The following is a 22162-nucleotide window of genomic DNA, read 5'->3' as shown; positions in this document are numbered from 1 at the left end:
TTGCACTGTGGCTGCTAAGTTAACAAATTTCACGACAACCAATATGCTGGTGAAATTAAACCTGATTCTGATTCTGGAAAGAAAACATTTTTTCCAACAATGTCCTGGTAAAAATTTATCCCCTGGACCAACATCACTAACTGTTGGAAACAATCAGTAGGTCAGCAGACATCTATGGAGAGAGAAATAATCAGCGTTTCTAGTTTAAGACCCTTCATTAGAAGTGGGAAAGTAAGGAAGCAAGTTAGTTTTAAGTCACAGTGAAGGTGGGAAAGATAATCAATGAAAGAAATCATCAACTGTAGCTCATGAAAGTTTGCTGTACTTAATTTGTTGCAGGATTTTGCACATTATACACCATAATAAATTGCAAATGTTGTTATTTGTTGTTAATCCAACCTCCATTTATTTAGATAGTCCTAGGGACGAATATCCAGAAGTCACTCCATTTCTATGTAACTACATTTGTATGTTGAAAGTTAAGCTATGGAATAGATGGTGAAGGTACAGTTAGAAAGACTGAGATATTCTTTGTGTGTAATTATTAACTCCATGAACATGATATTGTACTCAGTGAGAAAATCATATCTAGGTAGAACTATAGTGACAGCATTCTTTTCCCTGAAAGCTTTTGCAGATGGTTTTTAGCAAGGTTCAAAGCAAACCGTGTCAATAGACAATAGACAATAGACAATAGGTGCAGAAGTAGACCATTCGGCCCTTCGAGCCTGCACCACCATTTTGAGATCATGGCTGATCAACTACTATCAATACCCGGTTCCTGCCTTGTCCCCATATCCCTTGATTCCCCTATCCATAAGATACCTATCTAGCTCCTTCTTGAAAGCATTGTCCTTGTGTCAGAGTGGGTTCCAAAACATTTTTTATGCCGTGGACTCCTACCATTAAATGAGGGGTGAACGGACCCCAGACTTTACAGAAATCAGTATCTAAAGAGGACATACCCAGAGCACTTGAGCAAAGCAAGAAATGAAGAATAATACATTTGCATTACCTAATGAAGAAAAAGCTGCTTGTGATACCCATTCACTTGTAATGATTCAGTAATGGGTTGAGGTCTTTAATAGAAATAGACAGGGAGGATTTACCAACTCATCAACAGAGGCTACTTATGCACAAGAGATTCTGCAGATACTGAAAATCCAGAGCAATAAATATAAAACGCTGGAGGTATAAGTAGTCCACATTTTGGGCAGAGACCATAAAAAAGATGGGCAGTCGCCTGAGATGCCCTTCACACTAATCTTAGCTTAACATTGTAATTAACTTGAAACAACAATAAAAAGTGAAAATGTTGATGGTCGTGGCTAAACCTGAGACATCTCATGTTTTACTGCTTCACTGACCAATCCTCCATGAGGTCAATATCATAGCTGAAACTCCTTGTTACTGCTTTGCATGACAGTGTGATCAGAATCAGATTCAGAATTAGCTTTATTACCACTGTCCCAGACGACGTGAAATTTGTTTCATTTTGTGGCCGCAGTGCACAGCAACATATAAAATCAATTTAGTACAAAATGAATAAACAGTACAATTAAAAAAGGGAATAATGAGGTAGTGTTCATGGCTTCATGGACTGTTTAGAAATCTGAAGGGAAGAAGCTGTTCTTGAATCATTTAGTGCAGGTCCTCGGGCTCTCGTATTTTCTCCCTGACATGAGTAATGAGAAGAAGGCATCTTCAATTGGTGAGTGTCCTCAGTGATGGATGCTACCTTCTTGAAGCATCGCCTCTTGAAGGTATCATAGATTGTGGGGAGAGTTTGTGCTGGAATATCCTATAACCGTCTGCAGCCTCTTGCAATCCTGTGTTTTGCAGCCTCCAGACCAAGCTGTGATGCAACCAGTCAGAATCCTCTCCATTGCACAACTATAGAATATTGTACGAGTCTTTGGTAACATACCAAATCTCCTCAAAGTCCCGATGAAGCAGAGCCATTGGCATGCCTTTTTTTTTTGTGACTGCATCAATGTGTTGCATTCAGGACAGATCTGTGGAGATGTTAACATCTAGGAACATAAAACTGCTCATTCTGTCCACTGCTGACACCTCATGAGGACTGGCACATATCCTCCAGACTTTCCCTTCCTGACCTCAGCAATCGACTCCTCAGTCGTGCTGATGTTGAGTTGTTTTTGTTGCGACACCACACAATCACCCAATGTATCTCACTCCTGCATATCTCCTTATTGACATTTGAGATTTTTATCGACAGTAGTGGGGCCGTCTGCAAATTTATAAAAGGAATTTGAGCTATGCGTAGCCACGCTGTCATTAGTGTAGAGAGAATAGAAGGGTGGGATAAGCGTGCATCCTTGAGGCGTTGATTGGGATTGTGTTGACTGTGTTGTGAATTCCTTTAAATTCCTGCACATCACTATCTCAGAGGACCTGTTCTGGACCCATCATGTAAATGTTATTGTGAAGAAAGCACGACGGTGCCTCTACTTCCTCAGCAGTCTGTGGCAGTTCGGCCTGTCATCAAAAATCTTGGCAAACTTCAATAGATATCTAGTGGAAGGTGTGCTGACTGGCTGTATTACGGCCAGGTATGGGAACACCAATGCCTTTGAGCAGGAAAACCTACAAAAGGTAGTGGATTCGGCCTAGTACATCACGGGTAAAACCCTCCCAACCATTGAGCACATCTACATGAAACGTTGCTGTAGAAAAGCAGCATCCATCATCAAAGATCCTCACCACCCAGGCTATGCTCTTTTCTCACTGCTGCCATCAGGTAGAAGGTACAAGAGCCTCAGGACTCGCAGCACCAAGTTCAAAAACAGTTACTACCCCTCAATCATCAAGCTCTTGAACACTCATTCAAGGACTCTGTTATATTGTTATTTCATGCTCATTATTTATTGCCATTTACTTACATCAACATTTACACAGTTTGTTTATAGTTAACAGTTCCTGATGTTTACTGTTACTGTCGTATAGATTTGCTGACTATGCCCACAGAAAAAGAATCTCAGGGTTGTAGGTGGTGACAGGTAGGTACTCTGATAATAAATTTTACTTTGAACTTGGAACCAAGAAACTATTTCATTCATTGCAAAACATACAAAATGCTGGAGGAACTCAGCAGGTCAGGCTTCATCTATGGAAATGAATAGACATTTGACGTTTTGGGCCAAGAACCTTCTTCAGGACTGGAAAGGAAGGTGGAAGACACCAGAATAAACAGGAGGGTCATGGGGTGGTAGGTAAGGACATGCTATCAGGACGTGGAACTCTATTACCATTAAGTCGTTGGGAAGATGGGATGGGAGCAGATATTCAGGAAATGAGGGTGAGGGAGGCATCAATAGCAGAGGAAGGGAAACCCCATTCTTTGCAAAAGGAGGACATCTTTAATGTCCTGGACAGGAAAGCTGCATCCTGGGAACTGATACAGTGGAGACAAAGGAACTAAGAAAAGGGAATATCATTTTTACAGGAGATGAGGTGGGAAGACGTATAGTCAAGATAACCATGGGAACTGGTTGATTTATAAAAGATGTCGATTGACAATTTGTCCCTAGAGATGGACACAGAGAGATCGGGAAAGGGGAGGCAGGTGTCAGACATGGACCAAGTGAATTTAAGGGCATGGGGGAAGCTGGAGGCAAAGTTGATGAAGTTGTCGAGCTCAGCTTGGGTGTGTGAAGCAGCACCAATGCAGTCATCAATGTAGGGGAGGAAGAGTTGGGGAACATTGACTTGGAACGTGGTTCTACGTAGCCAACAAAAAGGCAGGCACAACTGGGCCCCTTGTGGTTGGCAAAGGTACCTATTGAATCTGGGGAAAATGGGAGGAGCTGAAATAAAAAATTGTTGAGGGTGAGGGCCAGTTCTGCCAGATGAAGGAGGGAGGTGGTGGAGGTGAACTGGTTGGTTTTTTTTATTGACGAAGAAGCAGAGAGCTTACGGTCTTCTCGATTGGGGATAGAATGGTACTGGGACTGGGCATCCATAGTGAAAATGAGATGGTCAGTGGCAGGGAAGTGGAAGTTAATGAGGAGATCAAGAGCATGATAAGAGTCATGGATGTAGGGTGAAAGAGACTGAACCAAGTGGGGATAGAATGGAGTCGAGGTATGAGGACATGAGTTCAGTGGGGCAGGAGCATACAGAGACAACGGGCCTACCCGGGCAGTCAGGTTTGTTTCCATCCAGTTAGTTTCTGCCTGGGTAGCCTCCAAACTGATAGCATGAATATTGATTTCTCCTTCTGATAAGAAAAAAGTTCCCTCCCCCTCCCTTCTTCTTCTGTTCTCCACACTTACTCTTACTTCTTCTAACCTGCCTATCACCTCCCCCAGTGCCCTTCCTATTTCCCTTTCTCCCATGGTCCACTCTCCTCTCGAATCAGATTCCTTCCTCTCCAGCCTTTTACCTTTCCTACCCACCTAGTTTCACCCATCACCTTCTAGCTATCCTCCTTCCCCTCCTCCCACCTTTTTATCCTGGCATCTTCCCCCTTCCTTTCTAGTCCTAAAGAAGGGGCTTGGCCTGAAATGTCGACTGTTTATTATTTCTGTAGATGCCACCTGACCTTCTGAGCTCCTCTAGCATTTGCTTTTTGTGTTGCTTTTGATTGCCAGCATTTCTCGTGTTCCTATTTTATTCCGTGACACTTTGAGCAGCCATTGACCTTTGGAACAAGTTGAAATCTTACATAGTTCAAGATGCAACATCCCTGATATGTTCATTCCTTTAAAACAGACCATCCAGACTAGAAGTATGAAATTAAAAATCTACATGAGCGGATGAAAGGCCAGTCCGGGCCACTGAAAAACACATTTGCCCTGGTATGGCTGGTAGAATATGCTCAGCGGGTTTGATCCCTATTTCTAAAGGTATACGCTTATAAATTCATAAGACATAAAGGCATAGAAGCTCCTGCATACACTGCTATAATGTCAGAGATGGGGCTAATGTGCAAGTGTATGTCTATCACCCTTCTTCGTTTTGTTGTTCATGACAGGGTCTTTGCCCTTGTTTGTCACCTGTTTCTGCAAACCCCAGGTGAAAGACAAATCTAACAAGCAGGCGGAATTATGGCATCCACTGTGTGGTATGCTTCTGAGATAAATATGCATATAGCATCCAAGATAAATTTAAATAATTTTCATTTGGAGACTAATCCTTATCTTTTCATATGAACTGCCGCATATGTTCCTGTCCGCCTGAAGTAGATTAGCTTCCTTTACTTATATTCAGAGTGAAGACTAGGGATGTCTAATAACTCAAGGAGCTAAGGTGTTTGTGATGGACTCTTCCAGCAGCTGCTCTTTTTAAAATTTACACTTAAAAATTGCCACACAGAAAAATAACCTCTACAGGATAAAAATAACACAATCAAGCTGGCATGACAAGTGTTTCAATGTGGTGCGGGAATATAATTTATATGCAAAGTTCCTCTATCCCTTCACCTTTGGTTCTCAAATACTTCCTGACCTCATGGAATGCAAATGTTTTCCCACTGTCTCTTACCCGAAGGAGTAATCATCTGCAGAACTGCGATAATTATACTGCCGGGTGTCAGGATGTTAACTGAACAAAATACGGAAAGAATATTTTCATCTTGTCAGAACCTGGCTGTATATGAACTGATCCACCAGCCTAATTTCTTTTCTCGCTCCTATCACAAAGCCCAGTTCTCATGTGCAGAATGTCCAAACCCTTACCTTCCTGGCCAATTTATATCCTGCTCTTTGCTGTGGCACAGTTCCATTTCCATTAGCAGCACAAAGCCTGCTCCAGTAAGACACTCAGAAACCTACCTGAATGTATGGCTGTGCCTGAAAGCAGTCCATATGAAGCTCATTGTGGGTGTATCGACCATAGTGATTCATCCATTGAATCATCATAGGGAATGGGCGATGCACAATTTATCTTAATCACTCCAAATTAGCTATTGAATGTAGGAAAGAGTTATACAGTCAGCCTGATTCCATCCCCAAATCTCCAAAAATACTTTTTCCATCAGGAATTTCCTAACAATTGGAAGGGGAGCGGCAATTGCATCTTTCCTTCATAAACGAAGGGGACTGAGGCCAACCATAATGTATTCATTATGTAATCCCTGCAAGCATAAGTGCTACACCTGTCCCTACACCTCCTCTCTTACCACCATTCAGGGCCCCAAACAGTCCTTCCAGGTGAAGCAACACTTCACTTGTGAGTCTATTGGGGTAATCTATTGCACCCGGTGCTCCCGATGTGGCCTACTCTACATCGGCGAGCCCCGACGCAGATTGGGGGACCGCTTCGTCGAGCACTTGTGCTCTGTCCGCCACAACAGACAGGATCTCCCGGTTGCCACTCACTTCAACTCTCCTTCACATTCCCATTCGGATATGTCCATACATGGCCTCCTCTACTGCCATGATGAGGCCAAACTTCGGTTGGAGGAACAACATCTCATATACCGTCTGGGTAGTCTCCAGCCCCTTGGTATGAACATCAAATTCTCCAACTTCTGGTAATTCCCTCCCTCTCCCTTCCCCCCATCCCACCTTCACTCTTTCTCCTCTTCCAGCTGCCTATCACCTCTCATGACTCTGCTTTCTTCTACTACCCATAGTGCTTTCCCCTTAGATTCCTTCTTCACCTCTCCTGCCTATCCCCTCCCTGCTTCCCCTCCCCCACTCCTTGAACTTTCCTCTGATTGGTTTTCCACCCTCCCCCCACCTTCTTTATAGGGCCCCTGCCTCTCCTTCTTCAGTCCTGACGAAGGGTCTCGACCCGAAACTTTGACTGCTCCTTTCAACGGATGCTGCCCGACCTACTGAGTTCATCCAGCTTTTGTGTACGTCTTGATAATGTATTCATTAACTCATTAAACTTAGCAATGGAGTCAAGGCTGAAGGCAAACCATTTGGAGAAGCACAATATGATTAGGAGTAGTCAGGATGGCTTTATCAAAGGCAGGTCATGCCTTACGAGCCTGATTGAATTTTTTGAGGATGTGACTAAATACATTGATGAAGGAAGAGCAGTAGATGTAGTGTATATGGATTTCAGGGAGGCAGTTGATAAAGTACCCCATGCAAGGCTTATTGAGAAAGTAAGGAGGCATGGGATCCAAGGGGACACTGCTTTCTGGATCCAGAACTGGCTTCCCCACAGAAGGCAAAGAGTGGTTGTAGATGGGTCATATTTGCATGGAGGTTGGTGACCAGTGGTGTGCCTCAGGGATCTGTTCTGGGACCCCTACTCTTTGTAATTTTTATAAGTGACCTGGATGAGGAAGTGGAGAGATGGGTTAATAAATTTGCTGATGACACAAAGGTTGGAGGTGTTGTGGATAGTGCGGAAGGCTGTCACAGGTTACAGCAGGACATTGATAGGATGCAAAACTGGGCTGAGAAGTTGCAGATGGAGTTCAACCCAGATAAGTGTGAGGTGGTTCATTTTGGTAGGTCAAATATGATGGAAGAAAATAGTATTAATGGTAAGACTCTTGGCAGTGTGCAGGATCAGAGGGATCTTGGGGTCCGAGTCCACAGGACACTCAAAGCTGCTGCGCAGGTTGACCCTGTGGTTAAGAAGGCATCCGGTGCGTTGGCTTTCATCAATCGTGGAAATTAGTTTAGGAGCTGAGAGGTAATGTTGCAACTATATAGGACCCTGGTCAGACCACACTTGGAGTACTGTGCTCAGTTCTGGTCATCTCACTACAGGAAAGATATAGAACCCATATAAAGGGTGCAAAGGAGATTTAAAAGGATGTTGCCTGGATTGGGGAGCATGCCTTTTGAGAATAGTTTGAGTGAACTCGGCCTTTTCTCCTTGGAGCAATGGAGGATGAGAGGTGACCTGATAGAGGTGTACAAGATGATGAGAGGCATTGATAGTGTGGGTAGTCAGAGGCTTTTTCCCAGGGCTGAAATGGCTAGCACGAGAGGGCACAGTTTTAAGGTGTTTGGAAGTAGGTACAGAGGAGATGTCAGGGGTAAGTTTTTTATGCAAAGAGTGGTGTGTGCGTGGAATGTGCTGCCGGCAAGGGTGGTGGAGGCAGATACGATAGGATCTTTTAAGAGACTCCTGGACAGGTACATGGAGCTTAGAAAAATAGAGGGCTATGGGTAACCCTAGGTAATTTCTAAGATAAGGACATGTTCGGTACAGCTTTGTGGGCCGAAGGGCTTGTATTGTGCTGTACATTTTCTATGTTTCTATCTGATTCATGCGCCTCTTAAATACACCATGGCTGTGCACTCAGCAAAAGAGAACTGACCAAAAATTAGAAAACTGCTGGAAATCTGAAAGGCAAACAAAAAAAAATGCAGGAAATGCTCAGTCTGTCAGACAGCATCAATGGAGAGAGAAACAGCAAGAACGTTCCAGGTCACTTCTGTTGGATTAGGGTGTTATTCTCTTCATGTTTTTCCTGTAGCTTAAGTGTCCTAAGCTTGCTTATAATTTTTATATAACCACCTACATATGTGTGATTGTTCTGTAACTGTTCTGGCAATGTAGCCAATTTTGTATTTTTCGAGAAGCTCTGAGTTTTCTGGAACAGGTGCCATGCCTTTTGATTCTCGCTGTTTGTAGGGTAATTGTTATCACTAGAATGTTGGTCGTCTCCAGTCTGAATGTGAGATGACCACGATTTCTTTTTCTGTCTTTTTTTCTTTGTTCCTTTCTTGTTCTTGTAACACGTAATAAAGAGGTCAGACCACCAAGTTATATGCCTCATTCTTGACTTCTGAAGAATCTCTGGATCAATATCACAGATCCAACTCTTCGTCACAACCAAGAAACTGAGAAAGCCTCCACGTTTTCTAGTTTGGAAAGGGAGGGATGGATGGGGTAAAAAAGATTACTTGTGATAGGCTACGTCCAGGTTGCCTAAAGCTTGAAGAGCTGCCTGGTCAATAGATTAACGAGTGAATTAAAAAAGAGCTTTTTAAAATTTGTTAAATGCAGGTCACAGTTCAGAGTAAAATGCACAACCTAAAGGAGGATGGTAGAAATGCCTAGCAGGAACGATGCTTGTACAGAGAGCAGGAAAACTTCATTACTATTCTACAGTACTTGGATAACCTACATCAGAACTTGACCATTCTCAAACTGAAAAAAGTGAGTTAGTTGAAACCATTGATTTCATTATTGAAGGTTGCAACATGCAAGATGGAAGATGGAGTGTTGTTCCTCAAGCTTAAGCTGAATGCACTTATCAAAGAGAACCGATACTTTTCCTGAATAATTAAATAAGTAATACAATAACCTTGGTATTACTGTAAACTACTGGTGTGATCTCCGCTGAAGGGAAAATGTTAGTACATACGTTTTTAATGGGATTGTAATGTAGTTAAAACAAGTGGCTCAGAGGCAGTTCTCATCATAAAGTCTAAGGTTCAAACAGCACATAATGCAGACTAATACAACAGTGCAGCATTGTTTGATAAGACCATAAGACATAGGAGCAGAATTAGGCTATTTGGTCCATTAAGTCTGCTCCACCATTCAATCATGGCTGATTCTTTGGATGAAATGTTAAAACAAAGCTCTTTAATTCAATCTATTTATGTGATCATATAAGGTCTATTGAAACCATTCAAAGTGTATAGGAAAAGCAAACAGTTCTTCATCCTCACCAAGAAATCAAATAATTAATCATCTTGTGCAGAATACAAACTGCTCCATTTCTTGTGCTTACAAGAAATGTAGTATCACAGGCTTGTTTGACACCAGTCTGCAATGGTATTGTTTCTACTGTTGGACCCATTGGATAATATCGCTGGCATACCATCACGTACAAATGTAAAATGTAATTTTTTTTGACAGTCAAATTTAAGAAGGATGTTCCACATTCCCTCTTGATGTGACGACACACCAGCTTCCGGGGGTTCAGAAGCTCCAACTCTCCAGAGTACAAATAGCTGGCACAGCCCCTTTAAAGATTCAGGACCATCCGGCTAATTGGCAATCATGCTTTGGGTGTCGCGAATTGAGTTTTTAATGAGCACCTGAACGTAGTCTCAGTGCTCATTTGTAAGTCCCACTAGTGATAGCATCCAGCTCAGTTCTTTATTCAGTCTGATACTGTGTCTCGATCCTTGCTTTGGATGCGCCAGCAGTTAGGTCCCAACCATCCTCGTCAAGGGGTCTCATCACAGTACGATTGAGCTAGTATGGTTCCAGTGGGGTATCAGAGTCTTTCATCTGTTGTGACTGACCAAAGCGAGATTTCCAGACAGAGCCTGGAGATACACAGCCCTCCGGGTAGCTGGTTGTCAACTTTCGCAAGGAGGAGGCCAGAGTCGGTCAGGAGAGCTAGTTGCTTGCTCTGCAGAGTCCGTACATCTTCCAGCCCTGGAGAGATCTGACTGTGACCTGGGTTCTTGCCACGGCTTCCTCATCCAATGCACATTAGTGATCGATCTCCAGCCACCCTTGTTCCCTTCCGAACCCCGTAAGGTGGCAATCATTATCACTCATCTGACTGGCAGAGCCCTGGCCAGGGCGACTATGCATTGGGAACGGGGGTTAAAGATTTGCTTGGATTTGGAGGAATTAATAGCCGCTAAAAAGGTGTTTCATCACCCTGCTGGAGCCAGGCAAGCCTCGGACTGTCTCATGAAGATTCAAAAGGACAAACAGTCAGTGGACGACTACGCTATCATGATTTGGGCCTTGGCCCAAGAAAGTGGCTGGAAAACGGAGACCTTGGCCACTCTATACCACCACGGACTCTGAAACAAACTGAAAGATGCCCTCTACAAGGAGAAATGGACTAGGGCAAGGGAGATTTTATTAGCTTCTACCCAGAAGGCTGAAATCAAGGCTAGCCATAAGAGAAGACAGAGACCAGTTTTGCAGCCTGGGCATCTGGTCTGGTTGTTGACTCCATGTGGAGTTTAAGAAATTGGTGCCCAAGTTCATCGGATCCTACAAGATTCTCAGGAAAGTAAACCTGGTAGTGTACAGCTTGCAGCTTCCCCAAGACCCTCAAGATCAATCCCACTTTCTATATTTCCATATTAAAACCTGTGAACACTAGCCTTTTGGCCCCACCACCATCAGTCTTGCCGCCACCCAGGTTTGTCGATGGTGGACAGGACTTCACTGTGAGAAGGATTTTGGATTCACGAACTCTTCGAGCTGTTTGGCAGTTCCTTGTGGATTGGAAAGGGTTTGGACCTGAGGAATGGTGCTGGGTTCCTGAAAGGGACATCTTGGGTCCATCTCTCATCCATCACCACCATTATCGTCTCTCCGAGCAGCCAGGAGTTTGCCATAATGGAGGGAGTCCTTTTACGACACACACCCAACCGTGCCAACTTCGGGGGTTTAGATGCTCTAACTCTCTGGAATATGGATGGGTGGTGCAACACCTTTAAAGATTCAGGAGCGTCCTGCTAATTGGCGATCATGTTTCGGGGGCCAAGAATTGAGTATTTAAGGAGCACCCGAACGAAGCCTCAGACATAAGTCTAGTGTTTGTTTTGTGCTCAGTTCTCGATCCAGTTTTCAATCCTTGCTTCGGATACTCCAGCATTTGGGTCCAAACCACCCTCGTCAAGGACTCTCATCACACCTGATTGATCCAGTCTAAGGCATTTCTGAGGTTAAAAACAGGCTATGATTATGTTGATGATGGTCTCTGTGAATAACCCGGAGCTAATGTGCAGAGAAATTTCATATTCAGTGTGCCTCACGATGGATGGAATACATGCTGTGATTTAGGCAGCCCCTATTCAATCACTGGTACAATATAGAAGAGTTTTTTTTTGTAGCATAGAGACCCATCATTTACGACATTTGCTGATTTTCTATTGTTGTGGCTATTTTCTTATTGTGGCTATTGTTAATAGTATTGAGCAAAGCTGCATCGACAGTTTTCCCAAGCTTCCATGCAGCAATGCTGCATCTCCCCTTCAGCAAGCTTCTCACTGGAGGACAGCTAATCTACAGGGCAAACAGGAAACTATCCAATCTATGTCATCTGCACTCCAAAATGAAGGTTATTCCGACCTCAGACTAGCTGCAGTACATAGATGACACTGGTGTATATGTACACACACGAGCAAACATTATCAACTCATTCACAGAACCAAACCATTCTCCTACCTGCCTGGATCTTCTGCACATCATTGTCCTGCTCCACCATCTCCCCTCCCCATTGTCAATAAAGGTTTACTTTAAGATCTGGAAACAGGGAACCACTCCTCATACCATGCACATTACCTCTCAATGAAATCAAACATTAATGATGACGATCACCAGCACCTTCCTTTTGCTTCACAACTCCAAACTCTGCATAAACATCAATATCTACTGGGGAGAAGTGATCACCACCTTCCTTTATGCTTCCGACAACAGATTACCTACAATAGTTACCTCAAAATGTTGGGAAAAAAACTCAAATATTTTCTCTGTAAAATCCACTAGTGAACTAAGCCCTCCAATGTTGCTGCCCTAGCGCAGGCTACTATTCTTTGTAGCAAGTCTCAAAATATATTCAATTGGCTTCAAAGGTTGCAGGCCTCACACTAAACGCCTGAATTCTGTCATGGCGGGGGATTACTAGGACTAAGGAAATAAGTTCACCTTCATTTAAGGGCACACACAGTCCTTCCAGGTAAGGCAACACTTCACCTGCAAATTTTCTGGGGTCATCTGTTGTGTCCAGTGTTCTTGATGCGGCCTCCTCATCAAGATGAGCCCCGTAGTAAATTGTGGTCTGCTTCGTCGAGCACTTCTGCTGCATCTGCCAAAAGCAGAACTTCCCGGTGGCCAAACGTTTTAATTCCCATTCCCATTCCCATTCTGACGTGTCAGTCCATGGCCTCCTCTTGTACCAAAATGAGGTCACTATCAGGGTGGAGGAGCAACACCTTATATTCCATCTGGGTAGCCTCCAAACTGAATATCGACTTCTCCATTGGCTAAAAAAAATGCTTTGCTCCCCCTCCCCGCTTCTTCTATTGCCCACTCTGACCTTTTACCTCTTCTCACCGGCTCATCACCTTCCCTTGAGTCCTCCCTCCTGCCCCTTCTCCTGTGGTTCACTCTCCTCTCCTATCAGATTCCTTCTTCTCCAGCCCTTGACCTTTCTCACCCACCTGGCTTCACCTATCACCATCTAGTTATCCTCCTTCCCCTCCCCCCACCTTTTTATTCCTGCATCTTCCCTCTTCCTTTTCAGTCTTGAAGAAGGGTCTTGATCCAAAATGTTGACTGTTTATTCATGTCCATGGATGCTGCCTGACCTGCTGAGTTCCTCCAGCATTTGGTGTGTGTTGCTAAGGATATTCTTATAGTTTAAAAGTGCATCCTTCACATTGACCGATGACTATTTAAAATGGAAATGATGGAATGGTGTGGTGTTGAGAACCTAGAGTCCATTTAGTGGAAAAGCAGTCTAAATCTATGGACGAGCCCACCACCCCACAATCCACCCAACTGCCCACATCCTGCAGCAGAGCCTACAGGTTTCATATTGTCTGTACGAGTATCTTAGAAAGAACTGAAGTAGAATGATATCATCTTCCTGAAGAAGTGTCTAACGGTGACAAAAGTATGCAAAGACCTTTGGTATGAACTGACGGCATTGAAGTGTTAAATAAATGAAGATGCTTTTATAAGGAGTCTCCAGGTTAAAAATGAGTCCTTTGGTGTTCATACATTGAAGTTCATACCTTCTGCTTATTGTCAGTGATTTGAATTGAGGTTTAGTAGACCTTTACAATGAGTGCAGTCTACGGGCCATCAGAGGAAAGAGCATTCCAAAGTGAAGATTTTGTGACTTATAGACTGTGTTCTGCTATTGTATTCCACGTTGGTGCAAAAACGGAGTTGGAAGTGATCCAGCAGGATCACCAATAAATGGGCAGGAAATTCGTGCCCCATTGTGCATGCTGAATGGGTGTGAATACATGGTGAACTCCACCATTGAAATCCGTTTGTGTCAAAGGTGAAGGTGTGCATGATGTGTGTACAATAGTCGTGGAAATCAGTGTGTTATAATGTGTAACTTTGTCCCCTGATTATTTGGCAAGATTGTAGAAATTTTACCTTCCTCGATCTTGTCCTTCCAACTGCAATCTGGGTTTCACACCCTATTCTCTACTTCTACTCTTCTACGAACTTGCCACTGTTCTGTATTATGGATCTCATGAGAAGAAAGTGTTTGTCTGTCTGACTATTCTTAGAAATTCCAAAGATTTGAGGTCAAAGTGCCAATGATCACAGTTCTACTGACAAAACATTTGAAAAGGTGAAAATTTTTTTCAATATTTATTGTTTATTTGTTTTTATTTGTGCTTTTTTCCCTGTATTGGTTCTATATTGTGCTTCTTTGTGTTTTCTGTAAATGCCCACAACAAAATGAATCTCAAGGTGACATATGGTGTACTTTGAACTCTGGACCTTCACACATTTGTCCTCTTTGTAATGTTGCACTGATGCATTCAAATTTCTGAAGGTTTGGTGTCATTTGACACAACTGGTCTTTCCTGCTAAGGGTACTTCAATTTGCACAAGCACTTCACTTTGTGCAAACCCAGAGGCCGTGTGTGGTTTAGTTAATCTTCCTCCTTTTCTGCCTTTAGTTTCATATAATTAAAATATTTTTTTCTCTCTCCCATCTTCTCTTTACATCTTTGACAAATCTGTGAGCAAGATATTAAACTTTTGGCTTATTTCCTCCCCCTGCTGTTCTGTGACCAGCCATCTGTCAATGTCTCCGTTTTCCAGACTTCTCCTTTGGAGAATAGTTAGGGCCAATTATATATTCCAAGGCAGTACTGAGATGTATAGCTCACTGGAGCGACAGCAGTGACTTATTAAGGCCTGTTTTATGAGCAGAAAGAGTCTCCAACCTACCATTAGTTTAATATCTTTGTGCCACACTCTCTCCTGGTTTCATGGGCTTTCAAAGGCAAAGGGTATTGTTTATTTAGTGATCATTCACTATTTCAAATGCTTTATTTGACTGCTCTGTTTAACCTTTTCCCATTAATGAAAGGTGCGCCTCCTTATTCCCATAATAAAATCTTTATTTTCAAGTGGATTTGCTGCTCATTCAGTGACTCCAATTCCTCTAATGGATGATGCAGAAAATGGATGTTTTAATGGACACACACAATTGTTCAACCTGTGCACTGCTACTGTTACAGTGCCAACTACTCATTTTCTACGTAGCAAAAACTCCAAATGTCCTTCACAGGAGATGGTCATCTGTGACCTGAAATATTGCAGTCATTATCATATCTCACCACATTTGAGAACAATTCACTTGCCAATCGATTACACTTAAGTTCTTCAGCAATGAAAGAAAAGCATTTACCTGAAATCCCACAACACTAATCTTAACCGTGTCACCAACCTGGACCCGCGTTGGACTCACATCAATCCGTGGACCCCGGGGAGCAGCTGTGTGAACAATGAACAGTACTACCATTAGGTTCCAAATTTTTGTTGTTTCATCTTAACATGCTGGTGGGAAGGCACGCCCATAAATGTGTCAAGGTCAAGAGCATTGAAGGTCCTGTCATGATTACCTTGTGAAAGTCACCCACACAAGCAAATTGCACACAGTTAACCCAGACTTTGCAGAAGTCAGACATCTGATGTGTTGGCCCACATGTTCCACTTGGCGTACACATTCATTTATTCTCATTTTGCTCCCAGTACAATTGTAAGTGGGAAATGATAGTGATCGAGGTGGAGAATAGGAATCTGACCCTTGGTAAAGAAAAGGGCATAGAATGATTTTCCTTAACCGTTGACACTAAATAGAGGAATAATTACGAAGAAATATAAATTAGAGCCACAACAAACAGAGCAAAATGAAAGTGGGAAAGAAAAGTAAAAGAAAGGAGAAAAAAGGAAAAGCAAGATTAAACTTTTGATCTTTAAATTTGACTTTTTGAGAAAATCTATAAAATAATTAATAACCTGAAGGAATGCAAACCTCACATTTCTGCTTTAGGTTGATTGGTATTCATTTATAATTACCACATTATAAAATAGCTAAGCTATTATTTGTCACAAGTACTTGCATTTATCTATAATCTTCACTGCAGCAATATATGTCAATGAGATTTACAGCAGTGATATCCAACAATAGATAAAATTTCTGGGGAAATTTAATGGACAATTAACATACAGATGTAACAATGTCTGAAATCCACAGAGGAGGTTAAAGTGGCTTATTTTTCCCAAGAAATTAATGGCCCGAATTATCAAGTAAGCTCAGCGCTTCACAATTCACGACAAGTTCCTCCTCACATGTTGCTGGCCTATTTGCACATTGGCTATGGTGTGCATTGTTAGACAGTGTTATTGAGGCAGAATTGAAAGGCTTATGTGCACTTAAAAAAAAATGAAGATGCTGGCACACAGAGGGAATGAGTAGCTTTACAATTACTGTCAATCCTACTTTATGGAGCAGCTATGTTCAAACACATCAGGCTGCATAGAACCCCGAACAAATCTAGTTCATTAGAAAAGCTCTATCATACCAATACCATTCTCAAGACCGGCCTGTGATCTTGTTGATGGACTGATATTTAATTCCTGCTCTTTTTGTAATTAGTAGACAACACTATCCATTGATTATCCGTCAGTTCTTACAGACAGCGTTGACCCAGAAGGTAACAATTTAATAAGTATATATACACAGAATGCATTAGAACCAGTGAAAAATAATACCATCTAATTAAGAAGTCCCAGCGTATTGCTGAAGACCTGAGTGAATGCTGTCATCACAAGGAAATGCTTCTGAAAGAGAGAGCTACAAATTCAGTCTTCATAGATCCTCATTTATCTCTTAATTTCCATACAACACAAAAGAGCACTTACTCTCGAGTGTATGCGGGCTCTCACATTCATCCCATCAATCCCACTTCCGCACTTTGACATGCCACAGGCTCTCCCTCTCTCGTGAATAAGGGAGAGAGTGGTATCACTGTAGAAGGAGTGATACCTCTCTCTCCCTCCTTACTGAGAGACAGAGCCTGTGGCATGTTGAAGTACTGGGTTATAGACAGTAGTTTTTGATGGACTATAGATCATAGTCTTTGGGGGCTTGCTATGCTTGGTGGGTGGTGGGGGGGGTAATGCTTCCTTCTGGAGCAAGTGGGGGGAGGGGAGGGTGAGGCTTGATGCTTTGCTGCTACTTGTGTGTGGGAGGGGACGGGGGCTTTTGGGTTCTAATGTGATTCTATTTTGGGGTTTTCTTCTGTTTCATGGATGTCTGTGAAGAGTAAGAATTTCAGATTGTATATTGTATACATTCTCTGATATTAAATGGAACAATTGAACCATTTTCCTGTAACCTGCTATCTTTCACCTGCCCATGAACTACTCCCACTCCTTCCCCCCACTCCCACCCCTCCATTTTTTGTCGTATTCTATCCATTTGCAGTGAAGATCATTTAGCGCAGCCAGTTGACTCCTAGCCATCACGGTGTTGGGATGTGGAATGAAACCAGAACATCCATGGAAAATCCACGTGGTCATGAGGAAAACGTGCAGACTCCACATAGATGCCACTAGAAGTCAGGATTAAGCCCAGGTCACTGGAGCAGTGAGGCAGTTTCCCTAATGCTGCATCACTGTGTCACCTTTCAACATCTCCCTATCTTTCCCTGATCTGCCTTTCCTGAAGACGCATGACTTGAGATGCTCTCTATCACTGTGTTGAATGAGGGAAAGAAGTGGCTTTCTAATTTTAAAGGGACTCTAGGCCACCTTATCCGTAGTTCTCCATAATGTCAACAAAGGGCGGCATGGTAGCACAACGCTTTACAGTACAGGCGATCTGGGTTCAATTCCCACCACTGCCTGTAAGGAGTTTGTACGTTCTCACCATGACCGTGTGGAATTCCTCTTGCTGCTGTGGTTTCCTCCCTCAGTCCAAAGATGTACCAGTTCGTAGGTTAATTGGTCATTGTAAATTGTCCCGTGATTAGTCTAGAATTAAATCAGGGGATTGCTAGCAGTGTGGCTCGAAGTATTTCATGCTTTATCTAAATAAATAAACTTACTGCAAACACATCATAAAGCTACAAAAAGGTGGGTTTCCAGCTCTCCATCAAAACTGAACGTAAAGTTATTATTATGGAAACACAAGGAGCCCTTTGTACAAAATTTAAATCAAGTGACGTTTGGAGACCAGTTCTATTAGTCTTAAGTTCAACACGAGCTCTGATAAATGTACAATACACTTCTGAATTTGATAGAGTAAATATAAAATTGCTGGGGGAAAGAACTGTTTTATCCCCAGCCCTGCAGTTTCTTGCGGTCACAAGCAAAACAGTTGCCGCACCAATTTGAAGCTGGAGTAGTCAATGCAAACAGAAACCATGTATGGCTTTAGACTGATAATCAAATATTTTACTCCAATTAGTGCAGTGAAAATAATGGACACCCATGAGGAGAACTTTTTGGAGGCCAACAGTTGTGGGAATAAGCAGTTTGTTGCAGAGCTAATTGTGACTGTGATTAGATCCAGCCTAGATTTTGTTTCTGCACCAGTGCACCTGGGAGGATGGATGCCTCAATAATGTTGAATGTCACAGGGACCAGTCTACTCCACTGACAGAAGGCGATCTTTTCGCAGGTGATTTGGAAATTTCCCCATGGCAAGATGCCATTTTAAGACCATCTAGTAGGAACTCTGTTGGGCATACATGTTGGAGGCCCTGGCCAGGATCATCATTTCATGCAGATTTTTACACTTTGCAGGAAGTGTTGCCAAGACATTGAAGTAACCTGAGCCAAACGGAGACTGTTCAAGCTCCTCAGCCAACTTAAGGAGTTTGAACAGCCTGTGCTTGGCTCAGATTAATTCTACAGGGACCTGTGAGCTCACTATTACTCAAGTTATTTGCCAACATTAAAAAATCAGAATCAGAATCAGACTTATTATCACTGACATATGTCATGAAATTTGAAATGTAGCGCAATGCATAAAGTACTGCATATTGTAAATTGCAACAAGAAATATACATAAAATATTAAATAAGTAGTGCAAAATTGAGGATGTGTGTGCGTGCACACAAAAAGAGAGTGAAAATAGTGAGGTCGCACATTCATGGACCGTTCAATAATCTGAATGCGGAGGGGAAGAAGCTGTTCCAAAAAGAGTGAGTGTGTTTCTTCAGACCCCTATACCTTCTCCCTTATGGTAGCAATGAGAGGAATGCACATCCTGGATAGTGGGGCTAAGAATAAAAATAGAGAATTTGCACAGAGTTATAAGGATGCAAGTAATTCCATTGTGGTACTCTGCTATTTTTGTTGGTCAGGATATCTTTATCTACTGTATTTGCTTCTCATTCCTCAGAACCAAACATGCGAATTAGGATTAAAAGACAAACATCGAGCCTGTGCCATCATTTCGTAAGCCCATAACTAACCTGGTTGTAGCCTCAACACTGTAGCTCAGTCTACCCATATAGACCTTCACCACGCCATTCATCAAGAATCTATCTACCTTTACCTTAAAAATATTCAGAGACTCTGGTTCCACCACCTTTGAGAGAGGCTTAAGAGACTCATGACCCTTTAAGAAAAAGAATTTTCATTTCCTCTTAATCTTAAACAGCCAAACTATTATTTTAAACAACAGCATAGTCCTAGATCTTTTAGAGTCATAGGGAAGTACAGTACAGAAACAGGCCATTGGGCTTATCTAGTCTGTGTCAAACCATTTAAGCTGTCTTTTCATAACAGAAAACTTCTTTTCCACATCCTCAATGCCAATGCCCCTCAGGATCCCATACATTTCAACCAAATTGCTTCTCCCTCCTCTGGATCTGATCAGATTTAACCTCAGCGTGGTTTATTCTCCTTCATAACATAACCTACTCATTATGAGCATTTCTCTAATGAAACCTTCTATGAAATGACTGCAGCCCTTTCTCTTTGTCTACACCTCCTAAAAGATTTATTTTCCATCGATATACCTAACTCCCGTTTTAACATTTCAACTGTTAAACATGGTTGTGGTTTTCCAAACTAACTATCTAGTGGGCAACATATAAGCATAGTAATTAACAGCAAGGAAGGAAGTCATATGGCTCATCATGTTCATGAAGACCTAAAGTGAACCTTAGGTTAAACAAACTTTATGTTTAGGTCCATTGCCCTACATATTATGGCCCTTCAATGGCCCAATGTAGTCCTTACTAAATTTGGCAATGGCTTCTGCCTCTATTACTCTTTCAGGTAACAAGTTCCATATATCTACTACTCCCAGAATGATACAGAGTTTTTACCTCAATTCTCCTGAAATCCTTTTATCTGTGATCTGAAATCTATATCACTCTGTCTCTGTTACATCTGTGGTAAACACAAGGTCACTGAAATCTTCCCGATGACCAGTTTAGTAATATTCAAATTCTCAGCTACAACTTATCTTCGAATGCCCTTCCTCGCCACTGAGGGAGTAAACTCTGCACGTACAAGAAACTGCAAGTGCTGGAACCTGGAGCAATAAGTGAATAGCTGGAGGAACTCAGCAGTTCAGGCACCAACAGTAGAGGGAAATGAAGAGTCGCCATTTTGGATCGAGACCCTTCATCTGAACTGAAATGGTAGAGGAGAGTTAGCCAGCAGAAATAGCTGAGGGGAAGGGGGCGGGACAAGAGCAGCTGAATGATAAGTGGGTCCAAGTGTAACACATGCTTCGCCTAGCAGCTTAATAGATGGGGTGATAACCCCCTGCTCGGCCAAACTTAAAAAATCTCGTTTGGGTGGATGCTGTGCGATATGTCCCCTGTTACAAATTGGTACCCCAGAATAACTAACAGTACACAACATGTGATTAAACGATTAAGCTTTATAACTCTTACTTTGACGATATGGTTAGTAAAGAAACAAAATATAAAAGAGAAAGGGCCCAAATCTTAGTAAACAGTCATGTGCACACAAAGTTAGAGCTCACGCAGTTCAGTAGTTCTTCCATCATCGATCTCCGAGCCTCATCGACCTTCAGAACCCCGCTCCGAGTCCACCCCGTCCGGCGGTCTACACTTTTCTCCATTCACGTCTTCTCTCTTCATCTCTCTCTCCCCTCCCCACCCCCCCCCCCCCCCCGGCAAAAGCCCGCGAAAACAACTGCTTCCAGAATCACAAGACAGAGCAACAAAACCCTGATTGGCTAACAAGCATCCATAGTCCGTTTATGTCCGGCCATAACCCAAACATTGCTGCTACAGAGCAACCGTTACTTCAGCAGTGAACAGTACAAAGAAACCATTACATCAGCCGTGAACCCTTACAGTGCATTACACAAGTGAGGAGTGGCTGATAGCAGATGGAGTCAGGTTGAGGAGGGATGCACGGAGATAGTGACAGAGGCCGGGAGTGATTGGTTGAGGCAACAAAGAACTGTAGATGATGGAAGCGGATAGGCAAGGAGGGTGGGGCATAGAAACTATTAAGGAAGGTGGCGTGGACAATGGCCATTGCAAACTGAGGCTTTGTCTGCCTTTTGAGGTAAAGGTATGATTTGGTGGAAAATTTTCGGGGGTAAAAAAAGACCAGGGATTTGTATGTAGACAGTCTATTGCTACTTGTGACAGGTTGCTTTGCATAAATTAGTGATTCCCACATTATGCAGTGATTATATTTCTTTACCAAATGTAAAACACTGTGAGCCCTCGGGAAGAGGTGCTGCAGTCTTTTTTTCCCTTCTTCTGAGCAGGTCCCTGCTACGCACTCTGCTGCCCCATGCACTTACAGAGAGATGACAGCCATGTTCAGTCATTCTGATGAGGCAAGCAGTTTGAAGAATAATTTATTCATGTAAATGATATCAATTGTTACAAGCAGAGGAAACCTTAGATCAGGATGAAACGTGTTTCCTATCATGTCTCCTAAATCTGCCAGGCCTGAACTAGCACTGCCACTTTCTTGTCTTAAAATACCTTCTAAGCTGGTGTCTTGTTGGCAGCTGTACACCTCCGAGCGACTATGTATAATTCATGGGGGTTACCAAAGTAGAGCTCTCTGCTCCATAGTACTGGCAATGTGGAGGGTTGAAGAGTTAATGGAACTCTTTCATTTTACTTCTTATTTGCATTTTGCCTGACCGGCTCGTGCCAGAAGCTGGTGAATTAATAGGATCTTGTTATATTTCCCTTCCCTGCCAAGGCCGGGATGCATTATTTATAAGATACAGAGA

General features: G+C 42.7%; 1 protein-coding gene across 2 annotated transcripts in view; it reads right to left on the bottom strand.

Annotated features, from left to right (window-relative positions):
- Positions 1–22162, bottom strand: part of igsf21a (immunoglobin superfamily, member 21a) — a 420709-nt gene that overhangs the window by 9864 nt on the left and 388683 nt on the right. Inside the window, exon 7 of one of the 2 annotated variants that reach the window (XM_073031771.1) lies at positions 15353–15399. In XM_073031771.1, the coding sequence (XP_072887872.1) occupies positions 15353–15399 (47 nt within the window). Of the gene's footprint in view, positions 1–15313; positions 15400–22162 lie in introns of both variants that reach the window. The other variant, XM_073031770.1, reaches the window with a different exon arrangement.

Source organism: Hemitrygon akajei, chromosome 29, assembly GCF_048418815.1.
Source record: "Hemitrygon akajei chromosome 29, sHemAka1.3, whole genome shotgun sequence".
Classification (NCBI taxonomy): domain Eukaryota; kingdom Metazoa; phylum Chordata; class Chondrichthyes; order Myliobatiformes; family Dasyatidae; genus Hemitrygon; species Hemitrygon akajei.
Note: the sequence above shows the minus strand (reverse complement) of the source record. Positions and strands in the feature narration are given on the sequence as shown.